The 22,501-nt window shown below is 46.3% G+C and overlaps 1 protein-coding gene across 6 annotated transcripts in view; it reads left to right on the plus strand.

Annotated features, from left to right (window-relative positions):
* The window catches only part of LOC135511980 (inactive rhomboid protein 1-like), a 114,849-nt gene extending 93,156 nt beyond the window's left edge, over positions 1 to 21,693 (plus strand). For 2 of the 6 annotated variants that reach the window (XM_064933523.1, XM_064933524.1), the window contains exons 4-17: positions 9,518 to 9,737; positions 10,336 to 10,542; positions 12,191 to 12,310; positions 12,909 to 13,078; positions 13,337 to 13,594; positions 14,129 to 14,240; positions 14,419 to 14,493; positions 14,609 to 14,770; positions 15,050 to 15,150; positions 15,244 to 15,402; positions 15,557 to 15,733; positions 15,850 to 16,003; positions 20,174 to 20,397; positions 20,578 to 21,693. In XM_064933523.1, coding sequence (XP_064789595.1) covers positions 9,518 to 9,737; positions 10,336 to 10,542; positions 12,191 to 12,310; positions 12,909 to 13,078; positions 13,337 to 13,594; positions 14,129 to 14,240; positions 14,419 to 14,493; positions 14,609 to 14,770; positions 15,050 to 15,150; positions 15,244 to 15,402; positions 15,557 to 15,733; positions 15,850 to 16,003; positions 20,174 to 20,397; positions 20,578 to 20,773 — 2,335 coding nt within the window. In that variant the 3' untranslated portion in view covers positions 20,774 to 21,693. The other 4 variants (XM_064933529.1, XM_064933525.1, XM_064933528.1 and 1 more) reach the window with 4 other exon arrangements.
* The last annotated feature ends 808 nt before the right edge of the window (positions 21,694 to 22,501 follow it).

The raw sequence follows: 22,501 nt of genomic DNA on the forward strand, positions 1-22,501 counted from the left end.
TAATGACAAGACAAGAGGACACTGTAATGACAAGACAAGAGGACACTGTAATGACAAGCCAAGGGGACACTGTAATGACAAGCCAAGGGGACACTGTACAGACAAGCCAAGGGAACACTGTAATGACAAGCCAAGGGGACACTGTAATGACAAGCCAAGGGGACACTGTAATGACAAGACAAGGGGACACTGTAATACAAGACAAGAGGACACTGTAATGACAAGCCAAGGGGACACTGTAATGACAAGCCAAGGGGACACTGTAATGACAAGCCAAGGGGACACTGTAATGACAAGACAAGGGGACACTGTAATGACAAGACAAGAGGACACTGTAATGACAAGCCAAGGGGACACTGTAATGACAAGCCAAGGGGACACTGTAAGGACAAGCCAAGGGGACACTGTTATGACAAGCCAATGGGACACTGTTAGGACAAGCCAAGGGGACACTGTAAGTTCAAGCCAAGGGGACACTGTAATGACAAGCCAATGGGACACTGTAATGACAAGCCGAGGGCACACTGTAATGACAAGCCAAGGGGACACTGTAATGACAAGACAAGGGGACACTGTAATGACAAGCCAAGGGGACACTGTAATGACAAGCCAAGGGGACACTGTACAGACAAGCCAAGGGAACACTGTAATGACAAGCCAAGGGGACACTGTAATGACAAACCAAGGGGACACTGTAATGACAAGACAAGAGGACACTCTAATGACAAGCCAAGCCAAGGGAACACTGTAATGACAAGACAAGAGGACACTCTAATGACAAGCCAAAGGGACACTGTAATGACAAGACAAGAGGACACTGTAATGACAAGCCAAGGGGACACTCTAATGACAAGCCAAGGGGACACTGTAATGACAAGACAAGAGGACACTGTAATGACAAGCCAAGGGGACACTGTAATGACAAGCCAAGGGGACACTGTAATGACAAGACAAGGGGACACTGTAATGACAAGACAAGAGGACACTGTAATGACAAGCCAAGGGGACACTGTACGGACAAGCCAAGGGAACACTGTAATGACAAGCTAAGGGGACACTGTAATGACAAGCCAAGGGGACACTGTAATGACAAGCCAAGGGGACACTGTAATGACAAGACAAGGGGACACTGTAATGACAAGACAAGAGGACACTGTAATGACAAGCCAAGGGGACACTGTAATGACAAGCCAAGGGGACACTGTACAGACAAGCCAAGGGAACACTGTAATGACAAGCCAAGGGGACACTGTAATGACAAGCCAAGGGGACACTCTAATGACAAGCCAAGGGGACACTGTATAGACAAGCCAAGGGAACACTGTAATGACAAGCCAAGGGGACACTGTAATGACAAGCCAAGGGGACACTCTAATGACAAGCCAAGGGGACACTGTAATGACAAGACAAGAGGACACTGTAATGACAAGCCAAGGGGACACTGTAATGACAAGCTAAGGGGACACTGTACGGACAAGCCAAGGGAACACTGTAATGACAAGTCAAGGGGACACTGTAAGGTCAAGCCAAGGGGACACTGTAAGGACAAGCCAAGAGGACACTGTAATCACAAGCCATGGGGACACTGTAAGGACAAGCCAAGGGGACACTGTAATGACAAGCCATGTGGACACTGTAATGACAAGCCAAGGGGACACTGTAATGACAAGCCAAGGGGACACTGTAAGGACAAGCCAAGGGGACACTGTTAGGACAAGCCAATGGGACACTGTTAGGACAAGCCAAGGGGACACTGTAAGTTCAAGCCAAGGGGACACTGTAATGACAAGCCAATGGGACACTGTAATGACAATCCGAGGGCACACTGTAATGACAAGCCAAGGGGACACTGTAATGACAAGACAAGGAGACACTGTAATGACAAGACAAGAGGACACTGTAATGACAAGCCAAGGGGACACTGTAATGACAAGCCAAGGGGACACTGTACAGACAAGCCAAGGGAACACTGTAATGACAAGCCAAGGGGACACTGTAATGACAAGCCAAGGGGACACTCTAATGACAAGCCAAGCCAAGGGGACACTCTAATGACAAGACAAGAGGACACTGTAATGACAAGCCAAGGGGACACTGTAATGACAAGCCAAGGGGACACTGTATGGACAAGCCAAGGGAACACTGTAATGACAAGTCAAGGGGACACTGTAAGGTCAAGCCAAGGAGACACTGTAAGGACAAGCCAAGAGGACACTGTAATGACAAGCCATGGGGACACTGTAAGGACAAGCCAAGGGGACACTGTAATGACAAGCCATGGGGACACTGTAATGACAAGCCAAGGGGACACTGTAATGACAAGCCAAGGGGACACTGTAAGGACAAGCCAAGGGGACACTGTCAGGACAAGCCAATGGGACACTGTTAGGACAAGCCAAGGGGACACTGTAAGTTCAAGCCAAGGGGACACTGTAATGACAAGCCAATGGGACACTGTAATGACAAGCCGAGTGCACACTGTAATGACAAGCCAAGGGGACACTGTAAGGACAAGCCAAGCTGACACTGTAATGACAAGCCAAGAGGACACTGTAATGACAAGCCAAGGGGAGACTGTAAGGACAAGCCAAGGGGACACTGTAAGGACAAGCCAAGGGGACACTGTAATGACAAACCAAGGGGACACTGTAATGACAAGCCAAGGGGACACTGTAATGACAAGCAAAGGGGACACTGTAAGGACAAGCTAAGGGGACACTGTAAGGACAAGCCAAGGGGACACTGTAAGGACAAGCCAAGGGGACACTGTAAGGACAAGCCAAACTGCGCAAACGGGGGAGAAGGTCCTTGGTCAAATCTACTAGCTAGATGTGTCCTGTTTGTTGTGCCTCCCTCCTCTGCCTGACATGTACAACCTCCCTCGTTTCTTTATGTCCTTTATGTCCAAGGGGACACTGTAATCACAAGCCAAGGGGACACTGTAAGGACAAGCCAAGGGGACACTGTAATGACAAGCCATGGGGACACTGTAAGGACAAGCCAAACTGCGCAAATGGGGGAGAAGGTCCTTGGTCAAATCTACTAGCTAGATGTGTCCTGTTTGTTGTGGCTCCCTCCTCTGCCTGACATGTACAACCTCCCTCGTTTCTTTATGTCCTTCTAATCTCTCTTCCTGAGAAGTGCTGGTATGTTAGTGGGAGTATTGGCCTGTTTACATTTACACACACTCCCCAAACAGAGGGAGAGAGGGGGAGGGAGGAGGAGAGAGAGGGAGGGAGAGAGAGGGAGAGAAATACATGACATTGCTTTATAAGGACTGAATGCTAAATTAATGCTTCCAAGCTTGATACAACAATTAGCACTGACATGTCAAGTGAGAGGTGTCAAAGCCCCATGTGAAGAATGATAAGACACAAAAACAGCACAAAAGGATGTGCTGGCCACAGCACTCAAGGGAGTGATTGAAAAAGCTTCTTCTAACTTCCCCAATGCACAAGTGGTTATCTCCACCCTGCTACCATGAAAAGTCTTCCACCCTGCTACCATACAGCAGGTAAACACAAGTATTTCCTGTGACTGTGCCTCAAAACCCTATATTTTCCTGGCCCACCAGTCCACCCTGGACTTGAACAGCCTTTATGACCAGGTCCACCTATACAAGGCAGCAGTGCCCACCTTCGCTCTCAAACGCAGCCCCAACACTTTACACAGGAGCAACCGATCAATAGACACCCCCCAACGACCTACACAGAGGACCGACGCCGAGAAGACCTACATCCAGACCAGTACACCACCAGCCACATCCCCACCCCAACCAGTCAACACCCCCCAAGTCAACTATGCCCACATCCCATTTAGGCCCTGTAAGATCAGACCTACTGTATTCCCCTCCTGCACACCCCATGCACTCCACCCCCGCAAAGAGGGCCTCAACATGGAAGTCACACATACACCCAGTCCGTGAGCAGGCAAACAGTCCCAAGCCCCACTCTTACACTAGCCCAAGCCAATGGCATGTACCAAATGCTCAGCAGGCTCTGCTCACACTTACTGGTCTGATGCCAAACCACATGACCAACAATATTGGACACTTTATGGAACACAAAGCCTTCACTATATCATCCTGGAATATCCCAGGCCTGAGGTCATCTGCCTTTGGCCTAAAGAGCGGGAACCTGGACTTCATCAAAGAAATCGGAAATACAGGCATTGTCATCCTACAAGAAACATAGTATAGAGGAGACGGACCCACTGGTTGCCCTCTAGGTTACAGAGAGCTGGTAGTCCCATCCACCAAATTACCAGGTCTGAAACGGGAAGGGACTCAGGAGGTATGCTAATTTGGTATAGAGCAGACCAAACTCACTCCATTAAATTAATCAAAACAGGAACATTTTACTTTGGCAAGAAATTCAAAAGGAAATTATCTTAACAGAGAAAAATGTCCTCCTGTGTGCCACCTATATCCCCCCACTAGAATCCCCATACTTTAATGAAGACCGCTTCTCCATCCTGGAGGGGGAAATCAATCATTTCCAGGCCCAGGGACATGTACTAGTCTGTAACGACCTAAATGCCAGAACCGGACAAGAACCTGACACCCTCAGCACACAGGGGGACAAACACCTGCCTGCAGGTGACAGCATTCCCTCCCCCATATGCCCCCCTAGGCACAACTATGACAACATAACCAACAAATACAGGTCACAACTCCTGCAGCTCTGTCGCACGCTGGGTATGTACATAGTCAATGGTAAGCTTCGAGGGGACCCCTATGGTAGGTATAGCTCATCTCTTAGCAGTAGTACTGTAGACTACTTTATCACTGACCTCAACCCAGAGTCTCTCAGAGCGTTCACAGTCAGCCCACTGACACTCATCAGACCACAGCAAAATCACAGTCTACTTCACCTGAGCAATCCTCAATCATGAGGCATCAAAGCTAAAGGAACTGAGTAATATCAAGAAATGCTATAGATGGAAGGAATATAGTGTGGAGACCTACCAACAAAAAATAGGTAACAACAAATTCAATCCCTTCTAGACAACCAACAACGTGTAAATTTGGCAGTAGAAAATGTTAACAGTATATTTGACCTCTCAGCTTCCCTATTTAATCTAAACATTTCAAACAGAAAACTGATGAAAATGAACAACATTGAAAAATGGTTTGATGAAGAATGCAAAAACCTAAGAATGAAATTGAGAAACCTGTCCAACCATAAACATAGAGACCCAGAAAACCTGAGTCTATGGCTTCACGCTGGTGAATCACTAAAACAATACAGAAATACACTACGGAAAAAGAAGGAGCAGCACGTCAGAAATCAGCTCAATGTAATTGAAGAATCCATAGATTCTAACCACTTCTGGGAAAATTGGAAACCACTAAACAAACAACACAAATAATTATCTATCCAAAATGGAGATGTATGGGTAAATCACTTCTCCAATCTTTTTGGCTCTATAACAAAGAACAAACAGAAAAAAACATATACATGATCAAAGTAAACTATTAAAGACTACCAAAACCCACTGGATTCTCCAATTACATTGAATGAACTACAGGACAAAATAAAAACACTCCAACCTAAAAAGGCCTGTGGTGTTGATGGTATCCTCAATGAAATGATAACATATACAGACAACAAATGCCAATTGGCTATAATAAAACACTTTAACATCATCCTTAGCTCTGGCATCTTCCCCAATATCTGGAATCAAGAACTGATCACCCCAATCCATTTCCCTATTTCCCTCAGATTACACAGATCAACAAAGAATTCAAAAACAAACCCGATTTTGATAAACTCCCATATCTACTGGGTGAAATACTATAGTGTGCCATCAGAGCAGCAAGATTTCTGACCTGTTGCCGCAAGAAAAAGGCGACCAGTGAAGGACAAACACCATTGTAAATACAACCCATATTTATGTTTATTTATTTCCCCTTTTGTACTTTAACCATTTGCAGATTGTTACAACACTGCATATACATACGTATACATAATATGACATTTGTAATGTCTTTATTATTTTGGAACTTCTGTGAGTGTAATGTTTACTGCTCATTTTTATTGTTTATTTCACTTTTGTATATAATCTACTTCACTTGCTTTTGCAATGTTATGTTTCCCATGCCAATAAAGCCCCTTGAACTGAATTGAATTGAGAGAGAGAGAGAGGTCAAGGAAGGAAAAGAGGGAGAGGCTTGTAAAAGTATTTTAGGGAGGTGAGAACAGAGATTCATAGACAGTAGATCTGTTGATCTGTTCCCACTGAGGATCAGACAGCTGGAGAGAGAAAAGGGAAGATGGAGATACAGGTGGGAAGATGGAGATACAGGTGGGAAGATGGAGATACAGGTGGGAAGATGGAGATACAGGTGGGAAGATGGAGATACAGGTGGGAAGATGGAGATACATGTGGGAAGATGGAGATACAGGTGGGAAGATGGAGATACAGGTGGGAAGATGGAGATACAGGTGGGAAGATGGAGATACAGGTGGGAAGATGGAGATACATGTGGGAAGATGGAGATACAGGTGGGAAGATGGAGATACAGGTGGGAAGATGGAGATACAGGTGGGAAGATGGAGATACAGGTGGGAAGATGGAGATACATGTGGGAAGATGGAGATACATGTGGGAAGATGGAGATACATGTGGGAAGATGGAGATACAGGTGGGAAGATGGAGATACAGGTGGGGGTACTTTAGTCTGTTGGAATGGAATGGGGGAGGGTGCTGGACAGGTAAGACAGTGTGGAACTGGGTAGAGGAATAGGGGGGACACAGAGGAGATGGAAGGAGTCGGGAAGAGGAAAGAAGTGAGAGAGGGAGGGTGGGTATGAGAGAGGTTGAGGGAAAGGAGATTAGAGGAGAGAGATCACTGAAAGTATTTTACAAAGGAGCCATTTATCTTTGTATTTGTCTTAGCTGAGGGATGCTTGTTTTTAGGATGTTAGGTTCTGTAAAGTGACCAACATGGGAAATAGCACTGATAGCGCTGATCAGTGTGATGTAAATAAGGGCGTTAAACCGTCACTAAATGTCTCTGCCAAAGCTACGCATTTGCCTCTGGTAGTGGAATAATAGCAGTAGTTTCTGTCTACTGGCTATAGCTGTTGATTTGGATGGTCTCTACTGGCTATAGCTGTTGATTTGGATGGTCTCTACTGGCTATAGCTGTTGATTTGGATGGTCTCTACTGGCTATAGCTGTTGATGTGGATGGTCTCTACTGGCTATATCTGTTGATTTGGATGGTCTCTACTGGCTATAGCTGTTGATTTGGATGGTTTCTACTGGCTATAGCTGTGATTTGGATGGTCTCTACTGGCTATAGCTGTTGATTTGGATGGTCTCTACTGGCTATAGCTGTTGATTTGGATAGTCTCTACTGGCTATAGCTGTTGATTTGGATGGTCTCTACTGGCTCTAGCTGTTGATTTGGATGGTCTCTACTGGCTATAGCTGTTGTTTGGATGGTCTCTACTGGCTATAGCTGTTGATTTGGATGGTCTTTACTGGCTATATCTGTTGATTTGGATGGTCTCTACTGGCTATAGCTGTTGATTTGGATGGTCTCTACTGGCTATAGCTGTTGATTTGGATGGTCTCTACTGGCTATAGCTGTTGATTTGGATGGTCTCTACATGTACTGGCTATAGCTGTTGATGTGGATGGTCTCTACTGGCTATAGCTATTGATTTGGATGGTCTCTACTGGCTATAGCTGTTGATTTGGATGGTCTCTACTGGCTATAGCTGTTGATTTGGATGGTCTCTACTGGCTATAGCTGTTGATTTGGATGGTCTCTACTGGCTATAGCTGTTGATTTGGATGGTCTCTACTGGCTATAGCTGTTGATTTGGATGGTCTCTACTGGCTATAGCTGTTGATGTGGATGGTCTCTACTGGCTATAGCTATTGATTTGGATGGTCTCTACTAGCTATAGCTGTTGATTTGGATGGTCTCTACTGGCTATAGCTGTTGATTTGGATGGTCTCTACTGGCTATAGCTGTTGATTTGGATGGTCTCTACTGGCTATAGCTGTTGATTTGGATGGTCTCTACTGGCTATAGCTGTTGATTTGGATGGTTTCTACTGGCTATAGCTGTTGATTTGGATGGTCTCTACTGGCTATAGCTGTTGATTTGGATGGTCTCTACTGGCTATATCTGTTGATTTGGATGGTCTCTACTGGCTTTAGCTGTTGATTTGGATGGTCTCTACTGGCTATAACTGTTGATTTGGATGGTATCTACTGGCTATAACTGTTGATTTGGATGGTCTCTACTGGCTATATCTGTTGATTTGGATGGTCTCTACTGGCTATTGCTGTTGATTTGGATGGTCTCTACTGAATACTGACTTGTACCACTGGTGATCTAGCTGCTCAAACACACACAGGCAAACGTGAAGACACACACACACACACACACACTATGTTTGTAGCCTCATGAGTCAAGGTGTTTATTTTCCTAGAAACAACCTTCTACAGCAGGTATGAATCTTCCCAGAACCTTATCTCACACAGTCTGTTTCAGTAAAGATGGATGTGTCACTCTGTTTTCTTCTTCTGTGGTGTTTATAATAATCCTGCTACTTTGATAGCCTCTCTTTGTGAATCACCAACACTCAATCTACCCCCCCCCCAACCCTCCTAAACCCTCCCAACCCAAACTTGTGACCCCTCTTAAAACATTCCTGCCTCCCGAGAGGACAAGAATCAGTGTGGCACTTCCCTCCCTCTCTCCCCTGGCGGTGCGCAGCCTTAAAAGGTTTCCCCAGCTGGCTGGTTTCTCTCTAATGATGGAGACTGTTTTATTACTGAGTGTCTGCTACTCCCCAACCCACATCCTGCTTCTTCACAGAACACTTTCCCCATCCACTCTGGGACGCTCCTACAAACCCAGAGGTCCACCAGGGGGCTGGCTGTCTGCCCAGGACTAACAGCACATCAGCTCATTCACTATGCACTAAAAGAAGAACGAGGGCTTGCACTGTTTGTCACTGGGTTTTATGAGTGTGTGAACGTGCTCGTGTGTATCCATTAGGGTTTTATTGTGTGAGTCTGAGCATGGTTTTGTGTGAGTGGCATGTCGAGGCACATATTTGTCAACTGCAGTTGACTTCCTGTCTGTGTGAGTAGAACTGATGTAGTCCTGCTGTACTCTTGGCATTGTTTGACTGAGTGGTGATGCACAACACTAATGCTCTGTCCCGGTCAGTCCCTCCAAATGTCTCCGGCTTTACACTGGGTTAGGGTTTGACACTGTGGGGCTGGGGAGTGGGGGAACACACACTCACATGGTAATCCAAATGGCCTCGTTCCGTACACAAATAAACGAGAAACCCACTGCCGTGCCTGGGTTGCTATTGTAATCTTTTTCTGCCTTTTCTGTACACTCTCTGCAAAGACGAGCCCACACTCAACCCAAATACTGTCTCTTTTAACTCAATTTAAACTGTTACAACCAACTATCACTAACCAAGAACATCCCTGAATGGAGATTCGCCTTGCTCTAACCTCTGTCTCTGTCCCCTCAGGGGTACGGCAGCCTGGTTCGGGGTCAGTAAGGAAAACGACAGCACCCAGCGATGGCGGAGGAAGAGCCTGCAGCACTGCAACCTGCGCTACGGCCGTCTCAAGGCCCAGGTGATGAGGGAGATGGAGCTGTCCAGCCAGGACAACCTGTCTCAGACCAGCACTGAGACCCCACCTCCCCTCTACCTCCCCCCACACCACCACCCCTATGGCATGCAGAGGGTAGGGCAGCGCCACCCACAGACAGACTGGCTTTCTTCCTCTAACTCTTGCTGTTTAGGATGTTGGGAGCTTGCCATACATCTCTGCATGTGTTGTGTGGTGTTGTGATGTGTAGTGTTTCTTTACCAATATCATTCCTATCCCTCCCTTTGGAATAATGACATTATTCAATACAATTCAATAGAGATATCAGAATGTATATTTTGCTTATTTCGGGTAATATTTTTCCTATGTGATGCGTATTAATACATGGAGTAATGCAACTATTATAGGCCCATCACTATGGTAACCTGCGTATTGATATGACTGTGAACTTGACCTGTCATGTAGCCACTTAGCATGTGAGTTCACCACTAAATAACATCAATTAATATACTTGCCTCCGTGCTGTTTACTACAATATCGGACATTACAGTGTCTGCCTCTGTCTTTGTATGTGTGCGTGCGTGCGTGCGTGCGTGCATGCGTGTGCGTGTGCGTGTGTGTGCGTGCGTGTGTGTGTGTGCGTGCGTGCGTGTGTGTGTGTGTGCGTGCGTGCGTGCGTGTGTGCGTGTGTGTGTGTGTGCGTGCGTGCGTGCGTGTGTGTGTGTGTGTGTAGATTGTGGACCCCCTGGCGCGTGGCCGTGCATTTCGCCTGGTGGAGGAGGTAGATGGTTACAGCGTACCACAGACTCCCTTCACCCCTGGTGCCACCTCTCTCTGCTCCTTCTTCAGCTCGCGCTCCGCACTCAACAGGTTACCACGGAGACGCAAACGAGAGTCTGTCGCTGTCATGAGCTTCAAGGCCACCGCCGCGCTGGTCAAGGTGTGTGTCGCACAGACAGAGTGTCAGAGGCAAGAATCAGAGTGTTTGTGTGTGTGTTCAGGGAACAGATGCGTTCATGTGTTCCCTGCATGATTCTTACTATTGATGAAACATCCCTGATACTCCAGCAGATACAATATAAGACTTCCAGACACTGCTTTGATCTAACTAAATCACCACTGGGAAATGTCTGTCAGATATGACCCTGGTTACTGAAGACTGCTTTAACTCCACTGGGTGAAGCTGTCTGTCAGATATGACCCTGGTTACTGAACACTGCTTTAACTCCACTGGGTGAAGCTGTCTGTCAGATATGAACCTGGTTACTGAACGCTGCTTTAACACCACTGGGTGAAGCTGTCTGTCAGATATGACCCTGGTTACTGAACACTGCTTTAACACCACTGGGTGAAGCTGTCTGTCAGATATGAACCTGGTTACTGAACGCTGCTTTAACACCACTGGGTGAAGCTGTCTGTCAGATATGACCCTGGTTACTGAACACTGCTTTAACTCCACTGGGTGAAGCTGTCTGTCAGATATGACCCTGGTCACTGAACGCTGCTTTAACACCACTGGGTGAAGCTGTCTGTCAGATATGAACCTGGTTACTGAACGCTGCTTTAACACCACTGGGTGAAGCTGTCTGTCAGATATGACCCTGGTTACTGAACACTGCTTTAACTCCACTGGGTGAAGCTGTCTGTCAGATATGACCCTGGTCACTGAACACTGCTTTAACACCACTGGGTGAAGCTGTCTGTCAGATATGACCCTGGTTACTGAACACTGCTTTAACACCACTGGGTGAAGCTGTCTGTCAGATATGAACCTGATCACTGAACGCTGCTTTAACACCACTGGGTGAAGCTGTCTGTCAGATATGACCCTGGTTACTGAACGCTGCTTTAACACCACTGGGTGAAGCTGTCTGTCAGATATGACCCTGGTTACTGAACGCTGCTTTAACACCACTGGGTGAAGCTGTCTGTCAGATATGACCCTGGTTACTGAACGCTGCTTTAACACCACTGGGTGAAGCTGTCTGTCAGATATGACCCTGGTTACTGAACGCTGCTTTAACACCACTGGGTGAAGCTGTCTGTCAGATATGACCCTGGTTACTGAACGCTGCTTTAACACCACTGGGTGAAGCTGTCTGTCAGATGGTCCATGTCCCTAACCCCATTAACAGATGGCAGTAGGATAACACTGCTGTCAGTCCTGTCCTCCAGTCAGAAGGCTCAGCTGTGTGTCTGGTGTGTTATCCAGTAGAGTGTTGTGTGTTCTGGAACTGGAACATTGAATGATACAGGGCTAATCCCGCCTCCTGAGGTCAAAGCATCATAATCATCATGGCCACTGTTCACAGCTGGTTGTCAGAAGCCAGAGAGGACAATCATTTGTGTCGTTTTGTCTGGGGGCACTGTCTACCCTTTGTTTACTTGGTATGTTCTTGATTTCGGGTTGGGGTCAATTCCATTTCTATTTTAAATGTAATTTACTTCCTACGGACGGAATTTAAATGGAATTGACCCATCATGGTCTTCCTGTCATACACAACAGTAATGTATTATCATGCAATAAATGTATAACAGAGGGTATTGACGGTGATGATGACAACGATGGTGATGATGGTGTGTGTCAGGGCCGTACGGTTTGGGAGAGGGACCAGCGCTGTCGCAGGCGGAGTTTCATGACGGTGAGTTTCCCGGAGGACGACACAGTGGACTTCCCTGATGAGCTGGACACCACCTTCTTTGCTAGGGTGAGTAACATACACACACATGTCCCATCACACATTCATGTACAGACACCACATACACCCTTTCACATCTTTTCCTCCTCCTCCTCCTTCTTCTCCTCTCCTCTCATTTCCTCCTCCTCCTCCTCCTTCTTCTCCTCTCCTCTCATTTCCTCCTCCTCCTCCTCCTCCTTCTTCTCTTCTCCTCTCCTCTCGTTTCCTCCTCCTCCTCCTCCTTCTTCTCTTCTCCTCTCCTCTCGTTTCCTCCTCCTCCTCCTTCTTCTCCTGTCCTCTCATTTCCTCCTCCTCCTCCTCCCCTCCCCCTTCTTCTCCTCTCCTCTCGTTTCCTCCCCCTCCTCCCCCTCCTCCTCCTCCTCCTTCTTCTCCTCTCCTCTCATTTCCTCCTCCTCCTCCTCCTCCGCCTCCTCCTCATTCTTCTCCCTCCTCTCATTTCCTCCTCCTCCTTCTTCTCCTCTCCTCTCATTTCCTCCTCCTCCTCCTCCTCCTCCTCCTCCTCCTCCTCCTCCTCCTCCTCCTCATTCTTCTCCTCTCCTCTCATTTCCTCCTCCTCCTTCTTCTCCTCTCCTCTCATTTCCTCCTCCTCCTCCTCTCCTCCATGCAGGATGGTTTGAGGAGAGGAGATGAGGAGCTGTCTACCTATGCAGACGATGTGTTTGACTCTCCGTCTGAGGCCGCCATTAAAGAGGAGGAGTCTAACACAGCTGCAGGTGAGAGTGACCTCACGGGTGGCGCCCTGGACAAGAACAAACTAGAGAGGAGTCACCTAATGATGTGAGTTTAACACACACACACACACATAGACTGACATACACACAGACACACACAGAGACACACAGACAGACACAAACAAGTTGTTGCTGCTACTGTAGCCTGTTTTCACCTAACACACACCCTCTTCTGACCCTTTCTCTCTCCTTCGCTACCATATCTTTCTCATTCTCTCTCTGTCTGTCTCTCTCTTTTTCTATTTCTCTCTCTCTCCCTCTCTCCTCCTCCTCCTCCTCCCTCCACCTCTCAATTGATCAACAGACCCCTAGAAAGAGGCTGGCGTAAGGGTAAAGAACCTGGGCCGTCTCTGGTCCATCCCAAGGTGCGTCTGCAGCAGGAGGTGGTGAGTGTGAGCGGGCAGCGACGGGGCCAGCGGATCACAGTGCCTGTCAAGAAGCTCTTCGCCAGGGAGAAGAGGCCCTACGGCCTAGGCATGGTGGGACGGCTCACCAACAGAACCTACCGCAAACGCATCGACAGCTTCGTCCAGCAGCAGATAGAGGACATGGACGACCACAGGTACACTTTATTGTCTTAGAGGATTTTCAGATTCTTGAATTTATATTTCAAATTCAAAATTTGCTACATGGCTGTGCAATTGACTTCAACTCTGGAATGTCACATAGTTGCACTTTAACATGGTCACATGTCTAACATGTTATGATTTACAGGAGAAGAGCCCAGTCCCAGCCGTAGCAGAGGTAGCAGCTGTGTCTGAGTTGGCCCCAGATAAGATACAGCATGAGTCATCACAGGATAGTGTAGACCAGTGGTTCCCAAACGTTACTGTACTATGACTCACATGAAAGCACCTTTCCTTCTGGCTGACCTGGCCTCTAGATACAGCAGGACTGTGTTACTCACTCCCGAGTCCCCGGTACTCCATGTGGGGAAAAATGGTGTACGCAGGTGTACACTACAAACTGTTCTCCCAGTCGCTGCAGCTGTTTTCAGTGGGAATCCCACACTGACATAGTGAGGTACTGTTTCTAACAGAGGAGACAAGCTGGTGTACTGTCTGGGATACCTTATTCATATTGTGTGTCTCTGCAGGCCTTTCTTCACCTACTGGATCATGTTTGTCCACCTGTTGATCACCATGCTGACTGTGTGTCTGTACGGCATTGCCCCTGTTGGCTTCTCCCAGCACGAGACTGTCGACTCGGTCAGTACACCGATTGTTTTATACTGTAGTTTGGGTTCTACAAGTTACAGTGGCGGGTGTATCGTCATTACTATGAAGCTTGTGCCTTGTGTGATGAGCGATCCTTTGAATCCGTGTGGTATGTCTGTGTATTTGACTTTGTAAACCTTTGGTATTTTCCCTCTCTTTCTCTGTTTAGGTATTGAGAAATAAAGGTGTTCATGAAAATGTCAAGTTTGTGCAACAAGAAAACTTTTGGGTGGGACCAAATTCCGTAAGTGTAGCTTTTTTTAGGCGAATGGACTTCGTTTGATCATTTAAACCTCAATGTCAGTGACAGTATGAGACCTTGTCTGTGTTCTGACTGCACATCCTCCCCTGGCCTGCAGGAGGCGCTGATCCACCTGGGGGCTAAGTTCTCCCCCTGCATGCGTCAGGACCAACAGGTCCATGACCTGATCCAGGAGAAGAGAGGAAGAGAGAGGGACTCAGCCTGCTGTGTGAGGAACGACCGCTCCGGTTGTCTCCAAACCTCACAGGAGGAGTGCTCTGTGAGTCACCCTGGTGTTAGACTAATGTTAGACTAATGTTAGAGTCTTGTACTGGTTAACGTCCTACGAGATCTGACATCTCTCTCTCCCTCCCTCACTCTCCCTCTCTCTCTGTCTCTCTCTTTCTCTCTCTCTGTCTCTCTCTCTGTCTCTCTCTCTCTGTCTCTCTCTCTCTCTTGTTCTTTCATTCTCTCTCGCTTTCTCTTTCTTTCTATCTCTATCCATCTCTCTCTCTGTCTCTCCATCTCTCTTTCTCTCTCCCCTGTTCTCTCTCTCCAGTCTACTCTAGCAGTGTGGGTGAAGTGGCCTCATCACCCCAGTGCTCCTCACCTGAAGGGGAAGGTCCGTCAGCACGGCTCAGTCTGCCACCAGGACCCCAGGTAATAGACTGCTTCTTTCTGTCCCTCTCTTCTTCTATATCTCCTCTTCCCTCTATTCCTCTAACATTCTTTCCTCTGTTCCTCTCCTTCCAGGATCTGCCTGGAGCCAGCCTCTGTATCGCCTCACGAGTGGCCTGATGACATCACCAAGTGGCCAGTGTGTACCAGGTACAACCCAGGCAACCACACTAACCTCCCCCACGTAGACTGTGCCATCGCAGGACGGCCCTGCTGCATCGGGACCAAAGGGAGGTAAGGATACTGTTTGTTCTGTCTCTGCAGCTATTGTCGTTGCGATGATGCTGTGATATAATCCTGTGTGTTGTGTGTGCAGGCTGCTATTATTTGTTAATGTTGTAAGAACGTTATGTGTGTGTTGTAATAATGTAATGTGTTATGTGTTCAGGTGTGAGATCACGTCCAGAGAGTACTGTGACTTTATGAAGGGCTACTTCCACGAGGAGGCTACTCTCTGCTCCCAGGTGGCCTGTCTGGATGATGTGTGTGGCTTGCTGCCTTTCCTCAACCCTGAGATCCCAGACCAGTTCTACAGACTCTGGCTCTCTCTATTCCTCCATGCTGGGTGAGACTGGAACCCCAGAATCATCCGTCATGGTGTTGTGTCTTTTTCAGGGTTTCTCACGCATTACTAATGTATAACGTGTGTGTGTGTGTGTGTGTGTGTGTGTGTGTGTGTAGGATCCTGCACTGCCTGGTGTCGGTGCTGTTCCAGATGACCATCCTGAGGGACTTAGAGAAGCTGGCTGGCTGGCTGAGGATCTCTATCATCTACATTGTCTCTGGAATCACTGGAAACCTGGCCAGCGCTATCTTCCTCCCCTACAGAGCTGAGGTAAATACTGTAGACACACTGTACCATACCTGCCCTACAGAGCTGAGGTAAATACTGTAGATACACTGTACCGTAGATATCTACCCTACAGAGCTGAGGTAAATACTGTAGATACACTGTACCGTAGATATCTACCCTACAGAGCTGAGGTAAATACTGTAGATACACTGTACCATGATACCTGCCCTACAGAGCTGAGGTAAATACTGTAGATACACTGTACCATGATACCTGCCCTACAGAGCTGAGGTAAATACTGTAGATACACTGCACCATGATACCTGCCCTACAGAGCTGAGGTAAATACTGTAGATACACTATACCATGATACCTGCCCTACAGAGCTGAGGTAAATACTGTAGATACACTATACCATGATATCTATCCTACAGAGCTGAGGTAAATACTGTAGATTCACTATACCATGATACCTGCCCTACAGAGCTGAGGTAAATACTGTAGATACACTGTATCATGATATCTATCCTACAGAGCTGAGGTAAATACTGTAGATTCACTATACCATGATACCTGCCCTACAGAGCTGAGGTAAATACTGTAGATACACTGTATCATGATACCTGCCCTACAGAAATGAGGTAAATACTGTAGATACACTGTACCGTAGATACCTACCCTACAGAAATGAGGTAAATACTGTAGATACACTGTACCGTAGATACCTACACTACAGAGCTGAGGTAAATACTGTAGATACACTGTACCGTAGATATCTACCCTACAGATCTGAGGTAAATACTGTAGATACACTGTACCGTAGATATCTACCCTACAGATCTGAGGTAAATACTGTAGATACACTGTACCGTAGATATCTACCCTACAGAGCTGAGGTAAATACTGTAGATACACTGTACCGTAGATATCTACCCTACAGATCTGAGGTAAATACTGTAGATTCACTATACCATGATACCTGCCCTACAGAGCTGAGGTAAATACTGTAGATACACTCTACCATAGATATCTACCCTACAGAGCTGAGGTAAATACTGTAGATACACTATACCATGATACCTGCCCTACAGAGCTGAGGTAAATACTGGAGATACACTCTACCATAGATATCTACCCTACAGAGCTGAGGTAAATACTGTAGATACACTCTACATAGATATCTACCCTACAGAGCTGAGGTAAATACTGTAGATTCACTATACCATGATACCTGCCCTACAGAGCTGAGGTAAATACTGTAGATACACTGTATCATGATACCTGCCCTACAGAGCTGAGGTAAATACTGTAGATACACTGCACCATGATACCTACCCTACAGAGCTGAGGTAAATACTGTAGATACACTGTACTATAGATATCTGCCCTACAGAGCTGAGGTAAATACTGTAGATACACTGTATCATGATACCTGCCCTACAGAGCTGAGGTAAATACTGTAGATACACTGTACCGTAGATACCTACCCTACAGAAATGAGGTAAATACTGTAGATACACTGTACCGTAGATACCTACACTACAGAGCTGAGGTAAATACTGTAGATACACTGTACCGTAGATATCTACCCTACAGTGCTGAGGTAAATACTGTAGATACACTGTACCATGATACCTGCCCTACAGAGCTGAGGTAAATACTGTAGATTCACTATACCATGATACCTGCCCTACAGAGCTGAGGTAAATACTGTAGATACACTGTACTATAGATATCTACCCTACAGACCTGAGGTAAATACTGTAGATACACTGTACCATGATACCTGCCCTACAGAGCTGAGGTAAATACTGTAGATACACTGTACTATAGATATCTACCCTACAGAGCTGAGGTAAATACTGTAGATACACTGTACCGTAGATACCTGCCCTACAGAGCTGAGGTAAATACTGTAGATACACTGTATCATGATACCTGCCCTACAGAGCTGAGGTAAATACTGTAGATACACTGTACCATGATACCTGCCCTACAGAGCTGAGGTAAATACTGTAGATACACTGTACCGTAGATATCTACCCTACAGAGCTGAGGTAAATACTGTAGATACACTGTACCGTAGATATCTACCCTACAGAGCTGAGGTAAATACTGTAGATACACTGTACCATGATACCTGCCCTACAGAGCTGAGGTAAATACTGTAGATACACTGTATCATGATACCTGCCCTACAGAGCTGAGGTAAATACTGTAGATACACTGTATCATGATACCTGCCCTACAGAGCTGAGGTAAATACTGTAGATACACTGTACCGTAGATACCTGCCCTACAGAGCTGAGGTAAATACTGTAGATACACTGTACTATAGATAACTACCCTACAGAGCTGAGGTAAATACTGTAGATACACTGTATCATGATACCTGCCCTACAGAGCTGAGGTAAATACTGTAGATACACTGTATCATGATACCTGCCCTACAGAGCTGAGGTAAATACTGTAGATACACTGTACCGTAGATACCTGCCCTACAGAGCTGAGGTAAATACTGTAGATACACTGTACTATAGATAACTACCCTACAGAGCTGAGGTAAATACTGTAGATACACTGTACCGTAGATATCTACCCTACAGAGCTGAGGTAAATACTGTAGATACACTGTACCATGATACCTGCCCTACAGAGCTGAGGTAAATACTGTAGATACACTGTATCATGATACCTGCCCTACAGAGCTGAGGTAAATACTGTAGATACACTGTACCGTAGATATCTACCCTACAGAGCTGAGGTAAATACTGTAGATACACTGTACCGTAGATATCTACCCTACAGAGCTGAGGTAAATACTGTAGATACACTGTACCATGATACCTGCCCTACAGAGCTGAGGTAAATACTGTAGATACACTGTATCATGATACCTGCCCTACAGAGCTGAGGTAAATACTGTAGATACACTGTACCGTAGATATCTACCCTACAGAGCTGAGGTAAATACTGTAGATACACTGTACCATGATATCTGCCCTACAGAGCTGAGGTAAATACTGTAGATACACTGTACCGTAGATATCTACCCTACAGAGCTGAGGTAAATACTGTAGATACACTGTACTATGATATCTACCCTACAGAGCTGAGGTAAATACTGTAGATACACTGTATCATGATACCTGCCCTACAGAGCTGAGGTAAATACTGTAGATACACTGTATCATGATACCTGCCCTACAGAGCTGAGGTAAATACTGTAGATACACTGTACCGTAGATACCTGCCCTACAGAGCTGAGGTAAATACTGTAGATACACTGTACCATGATTCGTGCCCTACAGAGCTGAGGTAAATACTGTAGATACACTGTATCATTATACCTGCCCTACAGAGCTGAGGTAAATACTGTAGATACACTGTATCATGATACCTGCCCTACAGAGCTGAGGTAAATACTGTAGATACACTGTATCATGATACCTGCCCTACAGAGCTGAGGTAAATACTGTAGATACACTGTACCGTAGATATCTACCCTACAGAGCTGAGGTAAATACTGTAGATACACTGTACCATGATACCTGCCCTACAGAGCTGAGGTAAATACTGTAGATACACTGTACTATGATATCTACCCTACAGAGCTGAGGTAAATACTGTAGATACACTGTATCATGATACCTGCCCTACAGAGCTGAGGTAAATACTGTAGATACACTGTATCATGATACCTGCCCTACAGAGCTGAGGTAAATACTGTAGATACTCTGTACCGTAGATACCTGCCCTACAGAGCTGAGGTAAATACTGTAGATACACTGTACCATGATACCTGCCCTACAGAGCTGAGGTAAATACTGTAGATACACTGTATCATGATACCTGCCCTACAGAGCTGAGGTAAATACTGTAGCTACACTGTACCGTAGATACCTGCCCTACAGAGCTGAGGTAAATACTGTAGATACACTGTACCATGATACCTGCCCTACAGAGCTGAGGTAAATACTGTAGATACACTGTATCATGATACCTGCCCTACAGAGCTGAGGTAAATACTGTAGATACACTGTATCATGATACCTGCCCTACAGAGCTGAGGTAAATACTGTAGATACACTGTACCATGATACCTGCCCTACAGATCTGAGGTAAATACTGTAGATACACTGTACCGTAGATACCTGCCCTACAGAGCTGAGGTAAAATACACTCCCGCTCCAACTCTCCCTTCCTCCCCAGGTGGGTCCAGCAGGCTCTCAGTTTGGTATTCTGGCCTGTCTGTTTGTTGAGCTGTTCCAGAGCTGGCAGATCCTGGAGTGTCCTTGGAGGGCTTTCACCAAGCTGCTGTGTGTCGTCCTCTTCCTGTTCTCCTTTGGCCTGCTGCCCTGGATAGACAACTTCGCCCACATCTCCGGATTCATCTCTGGACTCTTCCTCTCCTTCGCCTTCCTGCCATACATCAGGTGAGAAGTTTGTTGATTTCGTGCCATTTTTAGTTTGTTTGGATGTAAACGCTTTGACATATACATGACTCCGTTGTTGGGTTGAAGTTGCTTGGAGTAATTAGGGGGATTTTATTATTACTACACATTGGCAAATCATCGTCACTATCTGATTATATGATCTATTCTTATTATTTCCAGTTTTGGCCGTTCGGACATGTACCGTAAGCGTGTCCAGATCTGTGTGTTCCTGTTGGTGTTCCTGGGTCTCTTCTCAGGGCTGGCTGTCCTGTTCTACGTCCACCAGGTCAAGTGTGAGTGGTGTGAGTACCTCACCTGTATTCCCCTCACTGACAAGTTCTGTGACAAGTACGACCTCAACGCCCACCTCCACTGACCAGGCCTTTGACCGTGCAACTATAATGACTAGATTGGACATTCTCAAAGAAGTATAGCCTCATGCACCAGGATAGCAGGACACAAGTCTGGTGAACAAGACTAGACTTAAAGCAACGTCACGGCATGGACCGGACCGGCGGAAATATTTGGTGTAGCATTCAGGACATTGGACGTGAAGATTGCCAATCTTGGAAAAATGAACTGATAACGGTTGATCTTAATAACTGTTGAACTGTTGATCTGTCTCCATTCGGTTTTGTTTATATGGACATTGCTAGCGAGTGACCGGTCACTTTCAAAGCATAAAGACAAGAGGGAGGTGGAAGGGGGTAATATGTGACTGTTTTGCCTTGACACTGATCTCACTCCCCTCTCTTCTTATTAAAACTGTGCCAACATCACCACCTTGTGGCCATCAGACCACACAACAGCCACTGACTCCACACACAGTTGTGGATGGATTTTGTTTGGTTTTCTACACAAGTCATAAAGCCAACTAAGAGTTTTATTGGATGACCTCAGACAGGGAGCTATCTCCCAAGAAAGAAAATATATGTTTAGTACTGTAGGATGACTGCCTCTGGTGCCTTAGTTATTAATGTCAAGTCTAGGTGTAAATCTAGGTACAAGTCTAGGTCCATGTCTCAAATGGCACACTATTCCCTATACATCCAACTTATTAGTGCACTATATTGGGTCTATTCTCTTTATAGTGCACTACGATTTGAAAAAGTAGTGAACTACATAGGGGATAGGGAATAGTGTGCCATTTGAGATCTATGCTCTATGTTAGACTAGACAAACCACTTGTAGCTTAACATGTACTGTATACTGCTGTCTAAGAGTGGTGAGTGTTTGGAGGGTAGCGTTTTAGCTACCTGCTTATCTGTACCTGACAATACAGCAACACAAACTGAAGCTTTCTGTGTCCACTTTATTTCTGTTGTGAGAATGCATCTTGTTGCACATGCATGTTTCCCCCAGTAGAGGGCAGAGTTTCCCCCAGTAGAGGAGTAAAGGACAGAGTTTCCCCCAGTAGAGGGCAGAGTTTCCCCCAGTAGAGGGCAGAGTCTCCCCAGTAGAGGGCAGAGTCTCCCCCAGTAGAGGGCAGAGCCTCCCCCAGTAGAGGGCAGAGTCTCCCCCAGTAGAGGGCAGAGTCTCCCCCAGTAGGGAGCAGAGTCTCCCCCAGTAGACAGCAGAGTCTCCCCCAGTAGACGACAGAGTCTCCCCCAGTAGAGGGCAGAGTCTCCCCAGTAGAGGGCAAAGTCTCCCCCAGTAGAGGGCAGAGTTTTTTTGAGTAAGTGGCTTCCATCAGGGACATGTCACATAAGATGCATATCTGAATCCTTCCTATATAAGCTTCAGCAAACCTAGTCTAAATGGCTGTAAGATGTATAATACATTTATAATACTCTGTGTTATCAACATTGTCTCTGCCAGAGGATATGTAGGCTAATGTCGACGAGAGACCCCATGTTGTTCCATGGCTCTGGCCTCTCATGATTTCAGTGTCTGATATGTTTATTCCACACAACTCTTAATGGTGCACGTTAATACCTCTCTTTTACTGTTTACTAATCCTCTCTTCCTCTCCTTGAGTCACCAGCCCCTTCCCACACATTCACTCACACACTCACACACACGCATGCACACACACACACACACACGCACGCACACACACACACACGCACACGCACACACACACACACGCACGCACACACACACA

Source organism: Oncorhynchus masou, chromosome 24 (assembly GCF_036934945.1).
Source record: "Oncorhynchus masou masou isolate Uvic2021 chromosome 24, UVic_Omas_1.1, whole genome shotgun sequence".
In the NCBI taxonomy this organism is placed as follows: domain Eukaryota; kingdom Metazoa; phylum Chordata; class Actinopteri; order Salmoniformes; family Salmonidae; genus Oncorhynchus; species Oncorhynchus masou.